The following is a 19745-nucleotide window of genomic DNA, read 5'->3' as shown; positions in this document are numbered from 1 at the left end:
TTAATAAGTTTAAAAAAAACAAAACTGATATAAACATTGCAATAACTTACACTTGGATATGGTTGACTATTTGACTAAGAATTGAGAATGCCAAGTCTACTTGAAAATGATTGATTGATTGCTGGTTGCTTAATTTCCAGTGGCAAATATTTCATGTATGTTCAGGACGATACTTGAAAATGAGATGCATGTTATTGCTAACAGTAAACCAAAAACCATTACCACCACAAGTGATTTGTTTTACTTCAACTTGAAATTCAACAAAACTGCAGCAAAAAAAGAAGGATAGCATCATATTGAACTTTAAACAGCAAAGACAGGATGCTTTAGTATACCAAATACAAAATTTGTGACATGTCTTGGTTACAAAAATAAAAACAGAAGATCCAATCTTAATTAAAAAATTTAATTTGATGATTTGCACTATTAAATAATAAACAGAAAAAAAAACTTAACAAGAATTCAGCATATAAATGTATCAAACTCATCATAGGAAATAAAAATTCTATTACACATAAATACTGGAATAAATAAAAGGCACTTATTGTCAAAATTATATTCTAATTTGTTCTGCTTGAACAGGCACTCCCCATAATTAAAAGTTCACAAAATAGGAATTGTACAAAATCTAATTAGACTAAAGAAAAGCTTCAAAAACAAGTGACTATACACTGTAAATTCAGAAATTTATGTGTAGATTTATCTTTGTAAATCAATTAAATCTAGAAATATTTCATTATTAATTTTAGGAGTGTGTGAAAATGTTACGAGGATTTATCACTGACAAGTTACGAAGAAAGTTTTTATCAATGTGATACACATTTTGTAATTTTTTTTTTGCATTATTGAAATCACAACAATAATTTCTGAATTTACAGAATAAAATCTATCAATATGTGTATCAGGTTTTCTTGATTCTCTTATCTAACATTTACTTTGCCCAAATAAATTTTTCTAGTTTCTAGTTAAAAAAGTTTATTAATAAAGAAAATTCTTTTCTTTTAAATGTAGAATTCATTTTTATTTTATTTCAAACTATACCAGGGCTAATTGTGAAATGAAAAAGGTTTATTTAGCCTAAAAAAAAGCACAAAACAATTACCCTATGATTATTTTGAAAATGAGTATGTCATTAGTTTACAAAACCTAGTGTGATTAGGATATTCTACTCAGCTTACACTTTAACATGATTGTGAAAAGCTTCATAAGTTACTTTTACAAATATACATGTATGTTGGTGGTATATAAAAATATAATATATAAAAGTAAGAATTGTTTTTGATCAATGAAATAAATAACAAAAAGTCATAAATATAAATGATTTACATGAGCATAAATCAACATTCGTTCTTGAATAGCAAGATATGTGATATGAATGCTTAGTTCACTTAGTTTAAAATATACTTCAAATATATTTAATGCCTGAAATCAGTGTATTACATCCAAAAATGTCCTATTCCTATTAAAATCAATTTCAAACTATCATATACATAAAAGGATTGTAAAGAAATAAAGTTTACAAACAAAAATAAACATTTATCTAACAATATCCTGAGAATGGAAATTACAATATAGAATATGCCGTTTATTTTAATGTCAAGTAGGAATGGTTTGTATACTGAACACAAATAATATTACATTCTGTCATGATCTGAATACAACACAACCTGAAAAAATATCACAATGATATGGTTGAAAACAATCATCACACACAATAACCATGCAAACAACTTCTGGTTTGGCAATGTCACTGGAAGATCTTAGTATTTTACTCTCACACAATATACAAAAGTAATGTTTCTTGGAAAGTATATCATGTCCAACAACATTCATTTAACTTCTGTCAATCAAAATCACAACTACTGTGGTTTATTATATTCTTGGCTACCAATTTTCATGATTTGAGGAAAAATACAATTTCCATGGAGGATATTTGATTTTGTCAAAATCAACATACAAGCCTATATGAAATTTGTATTTCGTCGTACATTTAAATTCAGGTTAAAATTGGTATCCCATCCAAAATAATGAACCAACAATAACATCTACACACAATCTAATAATTAAGCAATGGAAAACAGATAAGTAATTAATCTTATGTCTATTATGATGGTTAATGGATTTCTACTTTAGATGGAATCTCAGTCCATCAAAAAAAATAATTACACGATCATTCAAGATTGCAAAAAATGAAATCAACATTACTGTTGATTCAAGTTTTCTTCAACAGTTTCGAAACACTTTTTCAAGAGAAGCCCAGATGTTTTAAAAAATTCAGAAGCAATTTCCAAAGAAATTGTCAGAAATTCTTAACTAGCAATCAAAAATTGTGTCTATAAGTAATTTTGTCTAACATTTTTACAAAAACTTCCAAATTAGTACTAAAATAAGCACTAATTTTTTTGTAGAAAAAACATGAAAAATCTATTTGACAATTTAATTATCTGATAGTTTTCAAAGAAGACATAGAATCAGACCAATATCAATTAAGATAAAAAATAAATGTGTTGTCAAACAAACTTCTTCTCACAATATTCACACAATATAAGGTGGTTTATAAATATGTCACATGACTGTCACATGAATGGTTTACAATACATATGTCATATCTGCATCAGCTTGGTCCTGAACAGGTTTCCAGCAGAGATTTCGTTAAGGTGATGATGGAAAATGGAATATCACAGATATTTGGCTTTTTATAAAAAGACCTAAGTTCTTTTATCGTTATAAAGATCCATCTCTATTGAACAAAGATTCCACTTTGTGTATTGTGTGAAATGTGTCTTTAGTAAAAGTGGCTGCCTCTGTCTGGAGTGTTTCTGCCTCTACTTTAATCTTCCTAACGACCCACTCTAAACCTTCTCTGCCCTGAAATAATCAAACAGTATGCATGAGTCTACAGTTTGAACTTACAAATAGGACTTAGGAATATGTACTCAATTTACTTAAATCACAGTCTGTATTTTCCACACCATGTAAATAACATCAATTTCATCAATTAAATTATTTCCTGCAATGACCAATTTCATTGTAGAAAGTAACTTAAATGAAAATAAACAATTAAATATCCTGAAGCTCTCTAAGTAGATTTTTAAAGTATGAAATAAATAAGGAATGTGTCCATGGGACACAGATGATGCCCCCGCTTGCATATAACGTAAGGGCCATAACTCAAGAACTGTAAATGTGACACTACCCAAATTTGAACTTGATCTGAGTTTTGTGGTAATAAGCATTGTTTATAAGTTTCATAAAATTAAGTTGACGTAAACTTAAATTAGAGAACAGAAACGAAAAATTCAGCAATTTATCCATTTGAAAAGGGGCATAACTCTAGAACGGTAAAAGTGACACCACCAAAAATCAATCTTTATCTGTGTTTTGTGGTAATTAGCATTGTGCATAAGTTTCATAACATTTGGTTGAGGCAAACTAAAATTAAAGAAACAAATATTTCAGCAATTTTCCATTTGTAAAGGGCATAACTATAGAACGGTATAAGCGACGCCAACAAAATTCAAACTTGATCTGTGTATTGTGGTAATTAGCATTGTGCATAAGTTTCATAACGTTTGGTTGAGGCAAACTAAAGTTAGAGAACAAAAACTAATATTTCAGCAATTTTTCCATTTGGAAAGGGGCATAACTTTAGAACGGTGAAAGTGACACCACCAAAATTCAAACTTAAGAGAACGGAAACCAATTTTGGGACATACGGACGGACGTACAGGCGGTCCAGGGTAAAACTTAATACCCCCTCCACTACAGCGGGGGCGTAATAGCAGAAAATGAAATACTGTTTTGATAAAATATAAAGAAAATGAATAAAGTATATGCATATAAGTACAACTGTTTTATAACAGGGGACCCAGGGAAGGCTACTTGAATTTACCACAATGGGTGGGTGTGAAATTTAAAAGTACCTTCTCTGGTGACATGATTGCATATTATTGCAGGGTTCTCACTGAAGTATTTTTGAAGGAGAGTCTAGGGACTTGTCACTTTTGTCCACGGCGAGTCAAACAGTGAGAATATGTTATTTTTATGCTATATGATTTATTATTTCAGTTCACATGACTAAATAGAGCAAGGAAATGACATCAAATTTAGATTATTCTTTAATTTTGGTTATAAAATGATGATATATGTGATCAGTTGATACAACATTTTACAATCTTGATGCATCTTTGAACTCGCCAGTTTTGATAATTACGAGTCTATATAGATTTGCATGAGCTCAGGACTCATCTTAGTGAGAACCCTGATATTATTATCAGAATAATGACTTGTCTGCAATTCAAGGAAAAATCTTTGCACAAAATGACTTGTCTGCAATTCAAGGAAAAATCTTTGCACAAGGCTATCTATTGTTTCTTGAAATAAGTCTCTCTTGGTTTATTTCTGTTCAAGCTAGTACCAACTAAATTGTAAACCTACCTTTTGGGCATTATTATTTATATTCTGTGTAATCATATTTTCTAAGTAACTGGATAATGGCACTCCTTTAATATTTACAACTGCTTCTTGTTTCAAGTGGGTTCTGAAAGAAAAGAATAATTATGTTAGATAGTATCCTGGACTTTCAATAAGCATTTAGAAATGAATTGAACTTGATCAATTTTGTAGTCATACTTATGAGCACATAAAGCAATGCATTTTTAAATGGACTACAATTTTATACAACAGTGCCTAAACTACAAAAATTTGATGTAAAAAGATGTATAATATTCTCTTGGATTTAATTATAAGTATATTTACATAAACAATAGATGCATATTATATTGCTTTTCTTGTATTATGTAATCTTTCTGTTCATACACATTTAATGTTATTTACATTCAGTAAAACGACTTACTTAGAACTGTCTTCAGGATGGGGTGCATACACTAGTTTTTCATCTATGGTTACTAAATTACACCATGTTAACTGAAAAAATATAAAATTAGTGAGTAAATTTTCACAAAATCTCTCACAAAGAAATGTATGTAATAGCTATGGGGACATACATGTATCTCAAAATATACTGAAATTTACTACACCGTGTATATTGTTAACAACAAGGGCTGTTCATTTAAAACATACATGGTACCAAGGGGAGGTACTTGAAAAATAGGGTAACCATCTGTAGATAAAATTTCATAATTTCTCTTAAACTTTCACTGTACAAAAACATCTAACTGTAGATTAAATTTGGAAGTGCCTTCTCTAGGTCCCATGTATGTTTTTATGGAACAGTTGTAAATGAGCCTGTTTGTTCTTACTAAATGATATAACTGCATTTTTTATAGTAATGCAACATCAGAGCTCCAGATAAGAATTCACAAATTGGGGTTTTTACCCATAATTTTTTTATGCAATTGGGTGATAGAGTTTTTTAATTGCACTATCAATTCCGATTCACCCCTCAAGCAAATATCAAATTGGGTTTTTCACCACCAAGCTCCTTAATGTATTGGGTTTTTTCATCAACACAATATTGAATATTTAGGCATGTTATAATCACATTATATCAACCCAAGATGTTTTTCCATCTTTAATATGTTTCTTTCTTTGTATATGTGCTAGCTGTTTTGTTTGGTGTATTCACTGACGAGCAATTGTACGTTTGATTTGTGTCCCGTTTTAAACGTTCTGCCAGTTTTGTATTTTCTCGCAACTTATATAAACTGCAGCTGGTATCAATAGTTGGACAGTAACTAATTACCTTTCTAGATCCCATATGATATCCTACAGTTTATTTGGGGTAGGTGAACATGTGGCTTAGTGTTAAGATTTTTATGTAATTTATGTGAAATTTAGGTGCTGTAAGAAAGTTTTGCCAGTCCTTTCACCTATTTGCCAGATCTACTTTTTAATAAAAATAATAAGTAGTTCCCAGATTTAAGATATACCCCAAAACCTTGACCAGGTTTAAAGGGTGGTTTAATTACGGACACCACATTCAACTTCAATTTACAAATAATTCTGCAACATTAAATAAATAAATAACACTTGCCAATAAGACAGCTATCTTAAGCATACAGAACAATTAGACCAAAATAAAGAAAGTGTCAAGCTGCATTGACGTAAAAAAAACGGATATGTGTATTCACTCATCAACTAAAAATGAAAAAATAATGTATAAACTAAAATTATACCCGAGTGAATGTTTTTGTTTAATGTAATTTAATTAACATAAATCTGGGTTAAGTTGTCCCTTATTAGAACTTTTGGTTTCCGATGCTTTCCAACTACATATCATGTCATAATTAATTTGGCCTTTCACTTTTTCCAACTGATTTCGTTCTTGAAGAAACCCCGTGTTTATCGTTCTAGCAATGTTCTCGTTAAGGTACGCAAACACGCCCGTGCGTTCGACGGACACTTTATAAAACACTAGATGAGTCTTGTTATCATCATAACTTGTCCTCAGCTATCAAAAAGAAGCTGAAAACATGCTTCTATTCAATATTTTTACCGCACATTTACTTTCGTTTTAATTCATTGTATGTTACGATAAGTCCCGAGCAATTCGAAAAAAATATGAAAACATGACAAACGCTAATTGGATAAACGCTGAGAAGATCGAAATGTTTTCATAAACACGTGTACCTTTTGAGCAACGGAAAATTCCAACAGAGACCCATTTCAGCTACTTGATGCAGGGCTCTATTTTTAGAACGAAAGGAAATTTCCAATTATAAATATTATAAAAATAGATTTACGCGACGATTGTAATTAGATAAGGGTAAATAACGCAAACGATAGCGAATAAAAGCGTTAAGAACTCATGGTTTTGGCATATAATTGGGTTTTCCTTTGAATTAATTGGGTTATTGAACCCTGCAATGGGCAATTGCATTGGGTTTTTAATCATTTGTATTGCGTGATCACGCAAATACGCAGCTTATCTGGAGCTCTGCAACATCACAGAATTGTACAGTTTATAGTCTGATAAGATGTGGTTCAAGCTTTTTAACAAAAACTGTCTCTTTGTTGATAAGTTTATATTCCGCGAAAGTGTCATCACATTGGTATAACAGGAATAGTCAGTTAAGTTTTTTGTTGTGTATAATTTTTCTCTAAAACAAGAGCATTTAAGATCTTAAATAACTTGGGTTTTTTTTTCAATTCAGTAGATATTTTAAAATATTATACATTGAAAACACTTATATATCTGATATTGTGTAGAATTAAAAAAAAAGAGAAAAAAGCTTAAAATATATATGCAATTTTGCACATGCACAAGTTTAAAACAATACAGATCAAAGGAAAATTGAAAGTATATGACAACAGTCTGGTAAAAAAAAGTAATGAAAAATATATGCATGTCATTGAGATAATTTGGTGAAACGTGCAAATTCTTTGGTTCTATTTGGAAAACACTAAAATACATGAAATGTACAACAGCAAGTACAATGTCAAATTTACAAACAGTGAAACTAAAAAACCTAAAAATATTCAAGTATTAGCCCTTAGACTGCTGCATTCATTTCTATTGTTCTTTTGTGTATTGCTGAATAAAATTTTAATCACTGATGAAATAAACATGTTTACTTACAATTGCAATATCTTTGTAAATATTGAATATTCATCAATAAAAGTTATATAAAAAAGTATTGTTATATTCTGTATTTTTTATTTATTTTATTTTTGTGTGAGTCACTGGCCATTTATTACCTGCACAGGTGCAAATAGAGGTAAACAAAGGTAAATATTTTTTTTTATGTTTTATTAACGCGAATCCATCAATATAAAAACTTTTCAAAGGTATCCATGACTTCAGAATTGAACCAATATTGTTAAAAACCTCTTTTAAGAACTAGTTCCATTGTGATTATCAAAAGAAAAAAGTTTCTTCTCGGATCAACGTTTTTTTTTATGCAACTATTTTCCGGTATTTTCCTTCCGACTTTCGACTTTTACTTCCATGTACAAATATGTTTTAACAACAAGTTCATTGATATAACTTTCGTCAATAAATAATCTTGACAAACATAATGTTTGAATCTATCGATGTCAGTGATCAATATTGATTCACAGTTGAAAGGCGCAATGATAAACATCGCAAATCCTGTTTCATGTCATCCATTTCGAACATCGTCTGGGGAAATCCCCGTGGTTCCCGCTTTAAAAGTCTTCTGTTCGCAGTTTTGCTAGAATGTTTCTATTTCCATCTATTATATCTTCTGTTCTCGTCCAAATCATTTAAATTGGCCGCCGCTGTTACATCGTTATCATTGAAATACTTCTGAACGTGTTGGCCATCACTCCAAACAATTTCCGCCATTTTGTTACTTTTTTTAATCTAAATTTTTCATTTTCGGTCTCATCGCTTATACCTGATTTAAAGTCAAGAGAAACTCGAAAGTACGCCGAATTTTAACCAATCAGAATCCATACAAGTCTAAACTGCCGCAATCTCATGAATATTGACTCCGCCCATTCCATGGTAACTGTGTAAACAAATGAGATACGGAAACGACAATAGTCGCGCGTAGCAGTAGCGGACTGCTTTATCGGAACGACAATAGTCGCGCGTAGCAGTCTAAGGGTTAGCATAAAGTATTTAATACATTTTATTATTACAATAAAATGCTCCGCTGGGGCGCAGCTTGATACGACCGCAGAGGTCGAACCCTGAACAGTTGGGGCAAGTATGGACACAACATTCAAGCTTGATACAGCACTGAATTTGGATTGTAATTAAATATTTGACACAGCATAGGTTTCTGACACAGAATGAAAGTGGTCTAAGAACTTAAAAATTTTCAATTTACCTATTCATACATGTGATGGACTGTGAAACTCAGATCAGGAGATTGGGAAATTTTGGTCAGGAGATTAGGACTCAGATCAGGAGGTTTTTAAACGACATTAATTTTGTTGTAAATGTAACCGTGTGCTGTAAAAATGGTCTTTTAAAGTGTGTTTTCTTCAACTTTCCAACCAATTTATTATGTTTATAGTACCCTTGTACTTATAAAGTTTCTCCATCTTTATATTCTACATGTTCAATCTAACATTGTTTTTTTCCAGTATGTTCTTTAAATTTTTTACTTCATATTCTATAAAACAATCATTGCAACCAGAACATTTGTTTAGCTGTCTGCAAATAGTTTTTATTTTTTTTTTTTCTCTTGCAAATAGTTTTTATTTGCAAACTCAGAAATTCATTCTATCTGTAAAGTTAGGGTCATAGTTATTATATAAATTTCAATTTAAGCCTTAAAAGGAAGTATAGAATCCTCAAATAATTTTCAAATTATTATTTTTTTATTTGTCCTAAGACATTTAAAATCATTTAATAACCATCCTTTTATGATTATTTGTTCAATTTATATTTTATTTATATTCTTTTAAAAATTTTCATTATTAAAAGGAAAGTAACTTAAAACAGGATAAATCAAGGGAAGTAACCCAATAAATACACAGTTTTTGTTACACAACGGCAGTTAGCCTGAGGTAAAAATCGTTGCTTACCAGTATGTTTGACACCCAAGCTGACAAGTGAAGCCATATAATTATGCATGTTAATTGATTTACAGGTAAAATATAACTTCAGGTAATGTCAGTTACACCAGATGCCTGAGATGTTATGTTGGGCAGAAATTTTTCATTCATGAAAAATTTCATACACAGGATTTTTTCAACGGGAGGGGGGGAGGAGACCCCTGAAAACGGGATTATTGTACTCCCGTCGGGAGGTTCACATGTATGCCTATTCAAACCATATCATTATTATTTGCTTTTATATATAAATCAGAAATAACCAATTTAAAATGGAAAATGTTAAAGAAAAAAAAGGAAAAAAAAAATCCCCCCCCCCCCAATTTTTTGAACCCCCTTATGATTCATCGCCCCCAAACTCAATCCCAGCTTTCCCTTTGTGGTATGGTACCTTGCAGTACAATTTCAGAGAGATTCATACACTTGAACACAAGTTATTGTCTGGAAACTAGAAAAATGCTTGTTTTTTGGCCCCTTTTTGGCCCCAAATTCCTAAACGTTTAGGGCAATTACCCCCAAACTCAATTCCAGCTTTCCCTTTGTGATATGGAACCTTGCAGTACAATTTCATAAAGATCCATACACTTACACACAAGTTATTGTCCTGAAACTAGAAAAAAATGCATGTTTTTTTTGCCCTTTTATGGCCCCTAATTACTAAAATTTTGAGGGAAAACCCCCAAAATCAATCCCAGCCTTCCCTTTGTGATATGGAACCTTGTAGTACAATTTCATAAAGATCCATACACTTACAAACAAGTTATTGTCATGAAACTAGAAAAATGCTAGTTTTTTGCCCCTTTTTGGCCCCTAATTCCAAATATTTGGAGGAAATCACCCCAAAAATCAATCCCAGCATTCCCTTTGTGATATGGAACCTTGTGGTACAATGTCAGAGAGATCCATACACTTACACACAAGTTATGTCTGGAAGTTACAAAAATGCTTATTTTTGGCCCCTTTTGGCCCCTTATTCCTTAACTGTTAGTACCATAACCCCCAAAATCAATCCCCACCTTCCTTTTGTGGTATTGAACCTTATGGTAAAATTTCAATGAGATCCATTCACTTAAACTAAAGTTAGAGTGCGAAAACTAATGTGTATTCGGACGACGACGACGCCGGACGACGACGACGCCAACGTCATATCAATATACGACCACAAAAATTTTTTTGCGGTCGTATAAAAAGTTAGTTCTTGGCCTTAGAACTGTATACATCACAAGTTTGTTCATGATTGTGCAGGTTTCCCCCCTTTGAAGATGATAACAACAGAATTTCATTAATGTTCAAAACCAATATCTTCTATTTTCCTGACAGAGCAAATTTTACTTTTGATTTAAAAGTTAGTCTTTCTATAGCTACATCTTCAGATTATGTATCTGTTCAGGTGATATAAAGAAATATCTTTCAATTTAAACCTTCCATGATTCTCACTTACATTTTTAGACTTAAGTGTCATGGTTTTTGCCTTGGGGTCAACTTCTGAATGTTCCGATCCATACGCATTTTCATCCTGTCCTAAAATCTAATGAAGAAACAAATAAGGAAATGAATAGTGACATGCAAAAATAAAAGTGATGTCAAAATCCTGCAGCTTTTCATATGACTTAAAAAAAAATGTAAACTCTGACAAAAAATGCAAGCTATCCCGTTTGGGATTATAAACTAGATTTGAGCAGTTTTTAAAAAAAAAATCATTATTGTTCCAGCTGGATCTATTCAGTTGTTTTACTGATTCTTTACTAATAAAAGCTGCAAAATTTTATATGTAAGCATAACAAAACAGAAAACACAAACATTTATTTTTTGTTCAAACTCACATTTCTTGATTTGATACACATAGTGTTAGTTTTCAAGTCAACATCTGACTTCTCAATCACATAACAATCATCAGATATGCCAACCATCTGTTTTTAAATACCAAAATTGTATGCATGTCAATATTTAAATAAAATAAAATTGGAATATTTATGTTCTAAATAATAGAATTCAATAATAATCTTTTAATAATATGCAAGCATATCCAGAAACTGTAATTGATAGAACAGCAATGCATTTTAATCAAGGTTAACAAAAACCAGGGTTAACTAGCATTGCCTAGCCCAGTGGGAAATACTGGGAAAACACCTAGTTTTACCAAAACAATACTGGGCATTAAAAACTTTAAGAGGATTTAATGATCAATAACAAATACAATACATTAAAAAATATAAGTAGATTAATACTTATTTATAACTTCACTTGTTTGAGACCCTTTTTATAAAGTCAGTGTATTAATTTGAGATTGTATTGGTCCTACAACTCTCAGACAAACTTGAATGTGAACAGTTTTCTCAATAAGATATATAGATCATCCTCCTACAATTTTTTTAATTGCCATTCTGTATAAATTGGTCAAACTGTTAACATGAAACAAAGAAATGAATTTGGATTTACAACTAATAATAGGTATATGTAATGAAAATTAGGACTTTTCAACAGTGTTCATTCCTTGCTTAAAAGTTTACACAATTTTAATATTTATATACACCACTAACTGATTTATAAGTATTTATTCAGATTATAACACAAATTTGTTTATATTACTTTAATAAACCCTTTTATCTCTAAAAGCATGGGTATAAACGTTTCCCTTAGAAAAAATGTTACTGTGTTTATTTACCAATTTGATTGAAGCTGAATAATTTTTTCAATTAAATAATCCAATACACTAGTACTTAAATGCATTTCTTATCTTTGGATTAATTCAAACAAAGCTAAAATATAAACACAGTCGACATCAAACCCTTTTTTACAACCTAGCCCAAAGTTAAATTCAAACCTTTTTTTTTGTATTTGCCTTTACAAATTGTTTTCTCATTCTTACTAGCCCAAATCAATTTGTCCTAGTCTCAGATATAAGGCTAGTGCAAACAGTAAACAAGGTATTCGAAATGTGCAAAATTGGTATTCTGCCTTTATTGAATTATTGGAGATAAAGAAAAAATAAATGTGGATAGTGTCCACTTGTGGACACAGATGATGCCCCCGCTTGCATATCATATAGTTAAAAAGGGACATAACTGAAGAACGGTAAAAGTGACGCTACCCAAATTTGAACTTGAGGAAGTACACCACTAATTCATGGCCCCATTGCTTTCTATGTTAAATTACTCAATTTCAAGCAGACACAGCTCTTTTGTTTCAAGTTCAAATAAAGTGACAATCATTGCATGTCAAAGCAACACTTTATGGTGTCTTGTACTGGAAAAATCAACATACCTTTAATGGCATATAAGAAAGAACTGGTTCCCGGAACTTCGGATGTACCAAAACAGGTACTTCAGATCTGACATACAGGCAAAAAGTACCCTCTTTATAAAATTTGGTGCAGTTTTTTTAATATTCAAAATTATAAGTCAAAAAGTGTTCTACAATGATCACCAGTCATTCAGCTTTCATTTGATACCAACAATACCTAAATATTCTACATATTTTGAAAGCTACACTCATGCGTAGGAACTATTTTGTGTTAAATATGTACTACTTTCTGGTATGTGCTTTCTGGCCGGGCCTAATTAGTGGTGTTACACCTATAACAGAACCAAACTTGCTATACTGACTTCAGCATCACTTTATTTCATTCTATGATCTATTTCAAGCAATAAAAAACACACAAAGCTTATGTCCAAATACTATTTTACTAATTTTAAGCTCAAATTGGACTGGTAGTAACATATAGGTTATTCAAAGAAAACTGCATATGGATATTATAAATGGCCATTATACTTATTTTATTCTCAATATCATTGTTGTATTTAATAATTTCTGTTAGGAAAACAATGTGCTTACCAATAGTCATAATTTACCAGAGTTTGTTCATTTAATAAAAATATATTAGACCAAACCTAAGACATAATTGAGAAAATTGTCCCCCCTTTTTTCTTCAAATTGGAAAAGGGACATTTTTGGTATAAACCATACTTCTGTGGTACAACATAGATTATAAAGAGCAATTTATATATTTTTCAGCTGGATAACTTGCTAAACTGGTTCAAAATTGCATGTACAGTGAGATTTTGGAATTCTTATATGAGTATATACCAATTGCCTAGATTGTAAAAGGCTATCATAAGAAAACCAATAAAACTTGAATAATCATAGGATTATTTGACCAAGAGCTATTTTTTTACCATAAACAAGTCATTATATACATGTTTTATTGATTGCAATCCCAAATAATGCAAAAATAAGAATTTGGAGTCAAGGCTTAACTGCATGCATGTTGTGTGACCATAAAAGGCTAAAATACCTGATTATGTCAATTTAAGAGCTGAAATTTCCCATAAACAGAATTGTTCTTCAAAAAAAGATGATTAAACATGTTTACTTACATCAAATATGACTTATTTTCATTGGAATAGGTACAACTTCTAAAAATTGAATTTCTGATGATTCTCTGTAATAGGAAGTACACCACTAATTCATGGCCCCATTGCTTTCTATGTTAAATTCCTCAATTTCAAGCAGACACAGCTCTTTTGTTTCAAGTTCAAATAAAGTGACAATCATTGCATGTCAAAGCAACACTTTATGGTGTCTTGTACTGGAAAAATCAACATACCTTTAATGGCATATAAGAAAGAACTGGTTCCCGGAACTTCGGATGTACCAAAACAGGTACTTCAGATCTGACATACAGGCAAAAAGTACCCTCTTTATAAAATTTGGTGCAGTTTTTTTAATATTCAAAATTATAAGTCAAAAAGTGTTCTACAATGATCACCAGTCATTCAGCTTTCATTTGATACCAACAATACCTAAATATTCTACATATTTTGAAAGCTACACTCATGCGTAGGAACTATTTTGTGTTAAATATGTACTACTTTCTGGTATGTGCTTTCTGGCCGGGCCTAATTAGTGGTGTTACACCTTGATTTGTGTTTTGTGGAAATAAGCATTGTGTATAAGTTTCATAACATTTGGTCGAGGCAAACTTAAGTAAGAGAACGGAAACTAAAAATTTAGCAATTTTTCCCTTTATAAAGGGCATAACTCTAGAACAGTTAAAGTGACGCCACCAAAATTCAAACTTGATCTGTGTTTTGTGGTAACAAGCATTGTGTATAAGTTTCATAACATTTGGTTGAGGCAAACTCAAGTTAGAGAACCGAAACCAATTTCTGAACGTACGTACAGACGGACAAGGGTAAAACTTAATGCCCCCACAGCTACGACGGGGGCGTAAAAATAATTTCTTATCCTCTGAAGATGAATCTCAAAGTTTATCTTTTTAAGATGTTTATACATATAGCAATAACATAATATGTTAACTCTAAAATGACAATATGCCTCAACTATTCTGTGTTAAAATAAGCTTAAAAATCATATTGCATAGTATTACACATTTGGGGGCCCTGGGTATTACCTAGCCAGGGATATACTTTGCCAACCCCGATTTAAATAATTAGACTATATACTTTTAAGGTTTACCCAACTGTAAAATGTATCAAGATGATCCTAATTTGACTCGAGTAATTCTTAATTATCTTTTTCTTTCCAAATCATTTATGTCATTTGCAATAGAATATTACCTTTTTAGCCCAGTTTGGTAGACCCCACTGTGTTGTCATAAGTCGATGTGTCTTTAAAACCCCTTTGTTATCAACCTTTCTGTCTAAAACATCAGTACCAATTACTGCAGGATTCAAAGGATTAGGGTATTTCTTCCATGCTGCCTGTACAATTGTGTCCCAACTGTGTCTATTTAATAAAAAAAACAGCAATATTATTTTAAGTACAACATTGTAAGGTCAAGAAACACTAAATTGCAATAAGTTTTATTCAAATTTACATTGGGTCCTCAATGCTCTTCAACTTGTTACCTTATTTATCCTTTTGTAGCATTTTAGATTCGAGTGTCATTGATGAATCTTTTGAAGATGATACAAAAATTTTACTCCTGGTATCTATGATGTTTATTTACAGTATAATTTGAACTGTCATTATTTTCTTATTTAATGGATATATGCCACTGAAATGAATGCAGGTCAACATGGTACAAACCGTCACTACAAACCAAAGAAAACTTATTTGTTATATCAATTAGTTTAATCATTTACCATTCGGATGACAAGAAATGTAGCATTCAGTTGTGTTTGGCATAATTGTTTTATATTTAACTTGGGTCGACAATGTCGTAATCATCACCTTCTACGTCAGAGCCTCAACATTTATTCATATCACAATAGTAGTGTTTCCTGCAGCTTTTGAAAAGGGCAGGGTAATTTTTTCTCAGACGGTACTCTTAGCGTGTTTGGTTACACTATGTCACAATGCTTATGTCATTACGTTGCAGTAAGGAGGGTAGGCATGCCCTTTACTGTCAGGCGTCACACGGTCATTTTTGGCTACCGTTAGCGTCAAATTGGTCAAAATTTCACCGTGATTCGTCAAAATATCCTTATCCTGATTTGTCAGAGGCCTCAAATAATTATCAATACCGTTATTTTTGGAAAAAAATTAACGTGATTCGTCAAAATCAGTTGATTTTTTTATCGTCTAAAAGAAACTGTACATTTTATCGTCATGCACCAAAAATTACTGTTGTCATTTGGCAAGAATTTTTACCGTTATTCGTCATGAAGGTACCCCCATTACGACCCTCAGTAAGAAGACCTCATTCAAACAAATTGACCTGTCATCAGTGTAACTCAATCATGAAAAACAACTGAATTTAAGTGCATTTTGTGTTTCAGAAAGATAAATGTTGTTTGGATTTTGATGGGCATTTTTTTTCATTCCTGCTGTTGGTGTAAAAATAAACAAACACTTGAATTACATTTGATACTGTCCACTCAGTTACACCCTTTACTCAACTGTTGTTGTGTTGATATCTATTGTCGAAGTCAATCAAGGACAATCAATACAATACAATACAGTTGTTACCTGAGAGGGAGCATCTCAAAGATTTAACCCAACTTAGTTTATTTTTACACCTACTGCAGGAACAGAAAAAAATGCCCATCAAAACCCAAAAATAATTTCATCTTTCTGAAACTCAAAATGCATTTAACTTTTACATATCTAGTGGATGCCATGCCTTAAAACTTTTCCAGCTGCACAGGTTAGTCTGTACTCATAGCAGTTTTTGAGGTGTAATTACAGCCAGTTTTGTCCATTTGTTATGATGAACCTTAACCTCAGCAATACTACATTTTGTTTTGTGAAAAACTACTCTCCCCATATCTCAAATAAAAATTCAAATAAAAAGGTAAAAAATATATTTGATGCCAAATTGACTAACCAAATGCCGAAATGACTTTAAATAGGTGCCGATTTGACTTTTCTATAGGTGCTGATTTGACTTGTACCCTAAAACAGGACAAGGTGAACAGAAAATGCAAAGGTGAGCTTCACCTTTATATATAGGGGTTACTTTGACAATTAAGATAGAAATTTTATTCTGAAGGAATTATAGTTATCTCGTACCATTGTAAACTCGTACCAATGTCAACTCGTACCACTAAAAAAAAAACTCATACCAATGCAAACTCGTACCACTGCTAACTCGTACCACGGTAAATTCATACCATTGTAAACTCGTACCAACTTATTTAAATGCATTCAAATGGTGTTTAATGATGAATATATTCTTTAATTTCCCTCAATACCTCGTAAATCTGTAAAATGTATATAATTTGAAATTACAATGACCAATTTGTAGCTAATTTTCCTTGTCTAATTGGATAGAGAAAACCGTGGCAGATTGGCTTTGCGGTCTCCCTTGAGTAGACTCTTTTTTAAACTTTTACTGACAACTATTTGATTTAATTTTTAATCATTCCAAATCAGTATCATTGAATAGATTTGTGTATTTTTCTTTTGTTTCTAAAAGGAATTTTTATTTAACGAAAGAATTTATTTATTGTGTTTTAAATAAACTCATCATAGATACCAGGATTAAATTTTGTATTTACGCCAGACGTGCGTTTCGTCTACAAGAGACTCATCAGTGACGCTCGAATCCAAACAAGTTAAAAAAGCCAAATAAAGCACGAAGTTGAAGAGCATTGAGGACCAAAATTCCTAAAAGTTTTGCCAAATACAGCTAAGGTGATTCTATTCCTGAACTAGAAAAGCCTTAGTATTTCAAAATTGCAAAAGTTTTGTAAACAGTTAATTCATAAATATGACCATATCAATGATAATTCATGTCAGCACAGAAGTGCTGACTACTGGGCTGGTAATTCAAAACAAAATCATAAAACATTCGTATTTTTTAATATATTTTTAATGGTACGAGTTTGCAGTGGTACGAGTTCTGATTGGTACGACTTCCCAGTGGTACGAGTTTACGTTGGTACGAGTCAACTTTTTTGGTACGAGTTTACGAGGTACGAGTTTACAATGGTACGAGTTAACTTGCTTCCTTCTGAAGCATTCAAGAGTGTTAAAATAGCTTCTACTGAAAATACATGTTAAAGAAACGTGACCGAAACCGGCCTGAAGGTCTTACGCAATTAGTGTTATTCTGACAAAAGATCAATGGAACTCCGACCTATTTTACAATTAACACAATCTACTTACTCGAAAGTGTGTTCAGATGTCCAAATTTTCATTTTGATTGGTTTATAAATGAATTAAATAATGCAATAAATACAGATGCTGTATTCACGTGCTGTCGATGTCAAGGTTGTCAATTCAGAACCCTTTAACAACCAAACAAAAAGACCGGATAAGTATACGATATGATGCATACCTCATAAGCATTACATTGGAAAGTGAAAAAAAGAATTCAAAAAATTAAAAAAGTTAATGTGTGTATCATAAATTATCCATTGTTATTATGTGTTTCATAAAATTAACATTTTTAAAATATCAAAATAAGCAAGTTTAGGAAATGCGTATGAATATGAATATTTACTTTTGTGAAACATTTTCTGATTTGTTAAATTGATACCGGATATGAAAAAACTGACGAATTAAATTCAGGGTTCTTTTCTACATAGGAATGCTGTTCCTAGCAACATTTATCCACAATGGAGTTTTGAATCAACATCTTATTGCTTGAACAGTATATTTTGATCAAGTACAGGTAGTTGCTGTGATTTACTATTATCCTCCTTTGGTTTTTGTATTCTCGTTAATTCATACGCAATATAACAGGAATAAATGTACATGAATGCTTTATCATAACATCAGTATCTAAATTTTGCTCTCACTACAGTCTCAGTATCCTCAAGTCCGGTAATTTCGTTCGTCTGTTTAGTTCATTGATTTTGTCAACATAATTTAAATCGACAAGGAACTTACTGTACGCCTGATTTGTACTTCACAGTTTCCAAAAGTAAAATATTTGTGAAGCAATGACGATGACAATAGTCAATAACTTTCGAAAATTGTGCACTTTCCCATAAATTTCCTTTGTTACAATGCTTTTGTTAATACCTCACAGTTAAAACCCATTGTTCGATGACATCATTTACGCCGATTGACCTCGGCTCAACTGTTGTTACTCATTCATAAAAACTCGCTGAAATGACAAGCTCATAACTCATTCATTAAATTTAAAAGCAACCAGAGAAAAAAAACTTATCTCTATTTGGGAATCTGTGACACTTGACATATTGACGTCATACAACAATCACTTTTCCTTTGTGGTGTCTTACATATTCTAGTCATTCTAATGTGACATCAAAATTTAACGGGAACCTTGTGATATCCAGTAAATAGGCGGACAAATAGGGATAAGGTGTATAAGTGCACTTTCCTGTACACAACCTTTGTCACAATGCTTATGTAAGTACATCATAGTAAGAACTGAGTTTTGCTGATTGACCTCGGGTTAACCTATGTAACTCATTCAGCGAGGAGTATTGAAGAATCAATTCTCGCCAAATCCTGTTGCTGATCACATTTAGCGATTTTGTGGGCTGATGTTTCCCACGTTGTTTTGAAATATTTCTTTTACATCAAAAAGTGTTATATTGTTGAGAGAGATTACAAATTTTATAACCTGTAATGTTTTAACTTATAATTTTAGTAAATATGCCCCTTGGGCCATTTGGAGAGGTGGTGGGGACCACCAACACCCTAGAGGCCCTTGGTCCAGATGCTGCCAATTATAAAAGTAAAGTGATTGCTCCAAGAAATCCAAAACTGCTTAAAGGAGATGAAGAAGAAAATAAGGTATGAATATCATTGTCTCTGGGTCGAAGGATGTTTTAACTTGTTAGCCTTATTCTAGAATATCTCAAAATCATGAAATT

At 31.7% G+C, this 19745-nt stretch overlaps 2 protein-coding genes across 5 annotated transcripts in view; one reads left to right on the top strand and one right to left on the bottom strand.

Moving 5' to 3' along the window:
- Positions 1-390: 390 nt before the first annotated feature.
- Positions 391-18184, bottom strand: LOC127700966 (PRELI domain containing protein 3B-like). Its single transcript, XM_052204722.1, has 6 exons — positions 18064-18184; positions 15069-15237; positions 10931-11017; positions 4856-4926; positions 4438-4540; positions 391-2868 (listed from the first exon to the last, which is right to left on the bottom strand). Exons 1-6 carry the CDS (start codon positions 18093-18095, stop codon positions 2725-2727), a joined length of 606 nt encoding a protein of 201 aa, XP_052060682.1. The 5' UTR covers positions 18096-18184; the 3' UTR covers positions 391-2724.
- Positions 18185-18501: 317 nt separating this feature from the next.
- LOC127700951 (hydrocephalus-inducing protein homolog) overlaps positions 18502-19745 on the top strand; it is a 67135-nt gene continuing 65891 nt past the window's right edge. For all 4 annotated transcript variants that reach the window (XM_052204690.1, XM_052204689.1, XM_052204691.1 and 1 more), the window contains exons 1-2: positions 18502-18571; positions 19520-19665. In XM_052204690.1, the coding sequence (XP_052060650.1) occupies positions 19525-19665 (141 nt within the window). In that variant the 5' untranslated portion in view covers positions 18502-18571; positions 19520-19524. The remainder of the gene's footprint in view (positions 18572-19519; positions 19666-19745) is intronic.

The sequence above is a fragment of the Mytilus californianus genome, unplaced genomic scaffold, assembly GCF_021869535.1.
Source record: "Mytilus californianus isolate M0D057914Y unplaced genomic scaffold, xbMytCali1.0.p SCAF_5, whole genome shotgun sequence".
Classification (NCBI taxonomy): Eukaryota; Metazoa; Mollusca; class Bivalvia; order Mytilida; family Mytilidae; genus Mytilus; species Mytilus californianus.
The sequence above is the reverse complement of the archived record's forward strand: the minus strand, read 5'-3'. Positions and strand labels throughout refer to the sequence as shown.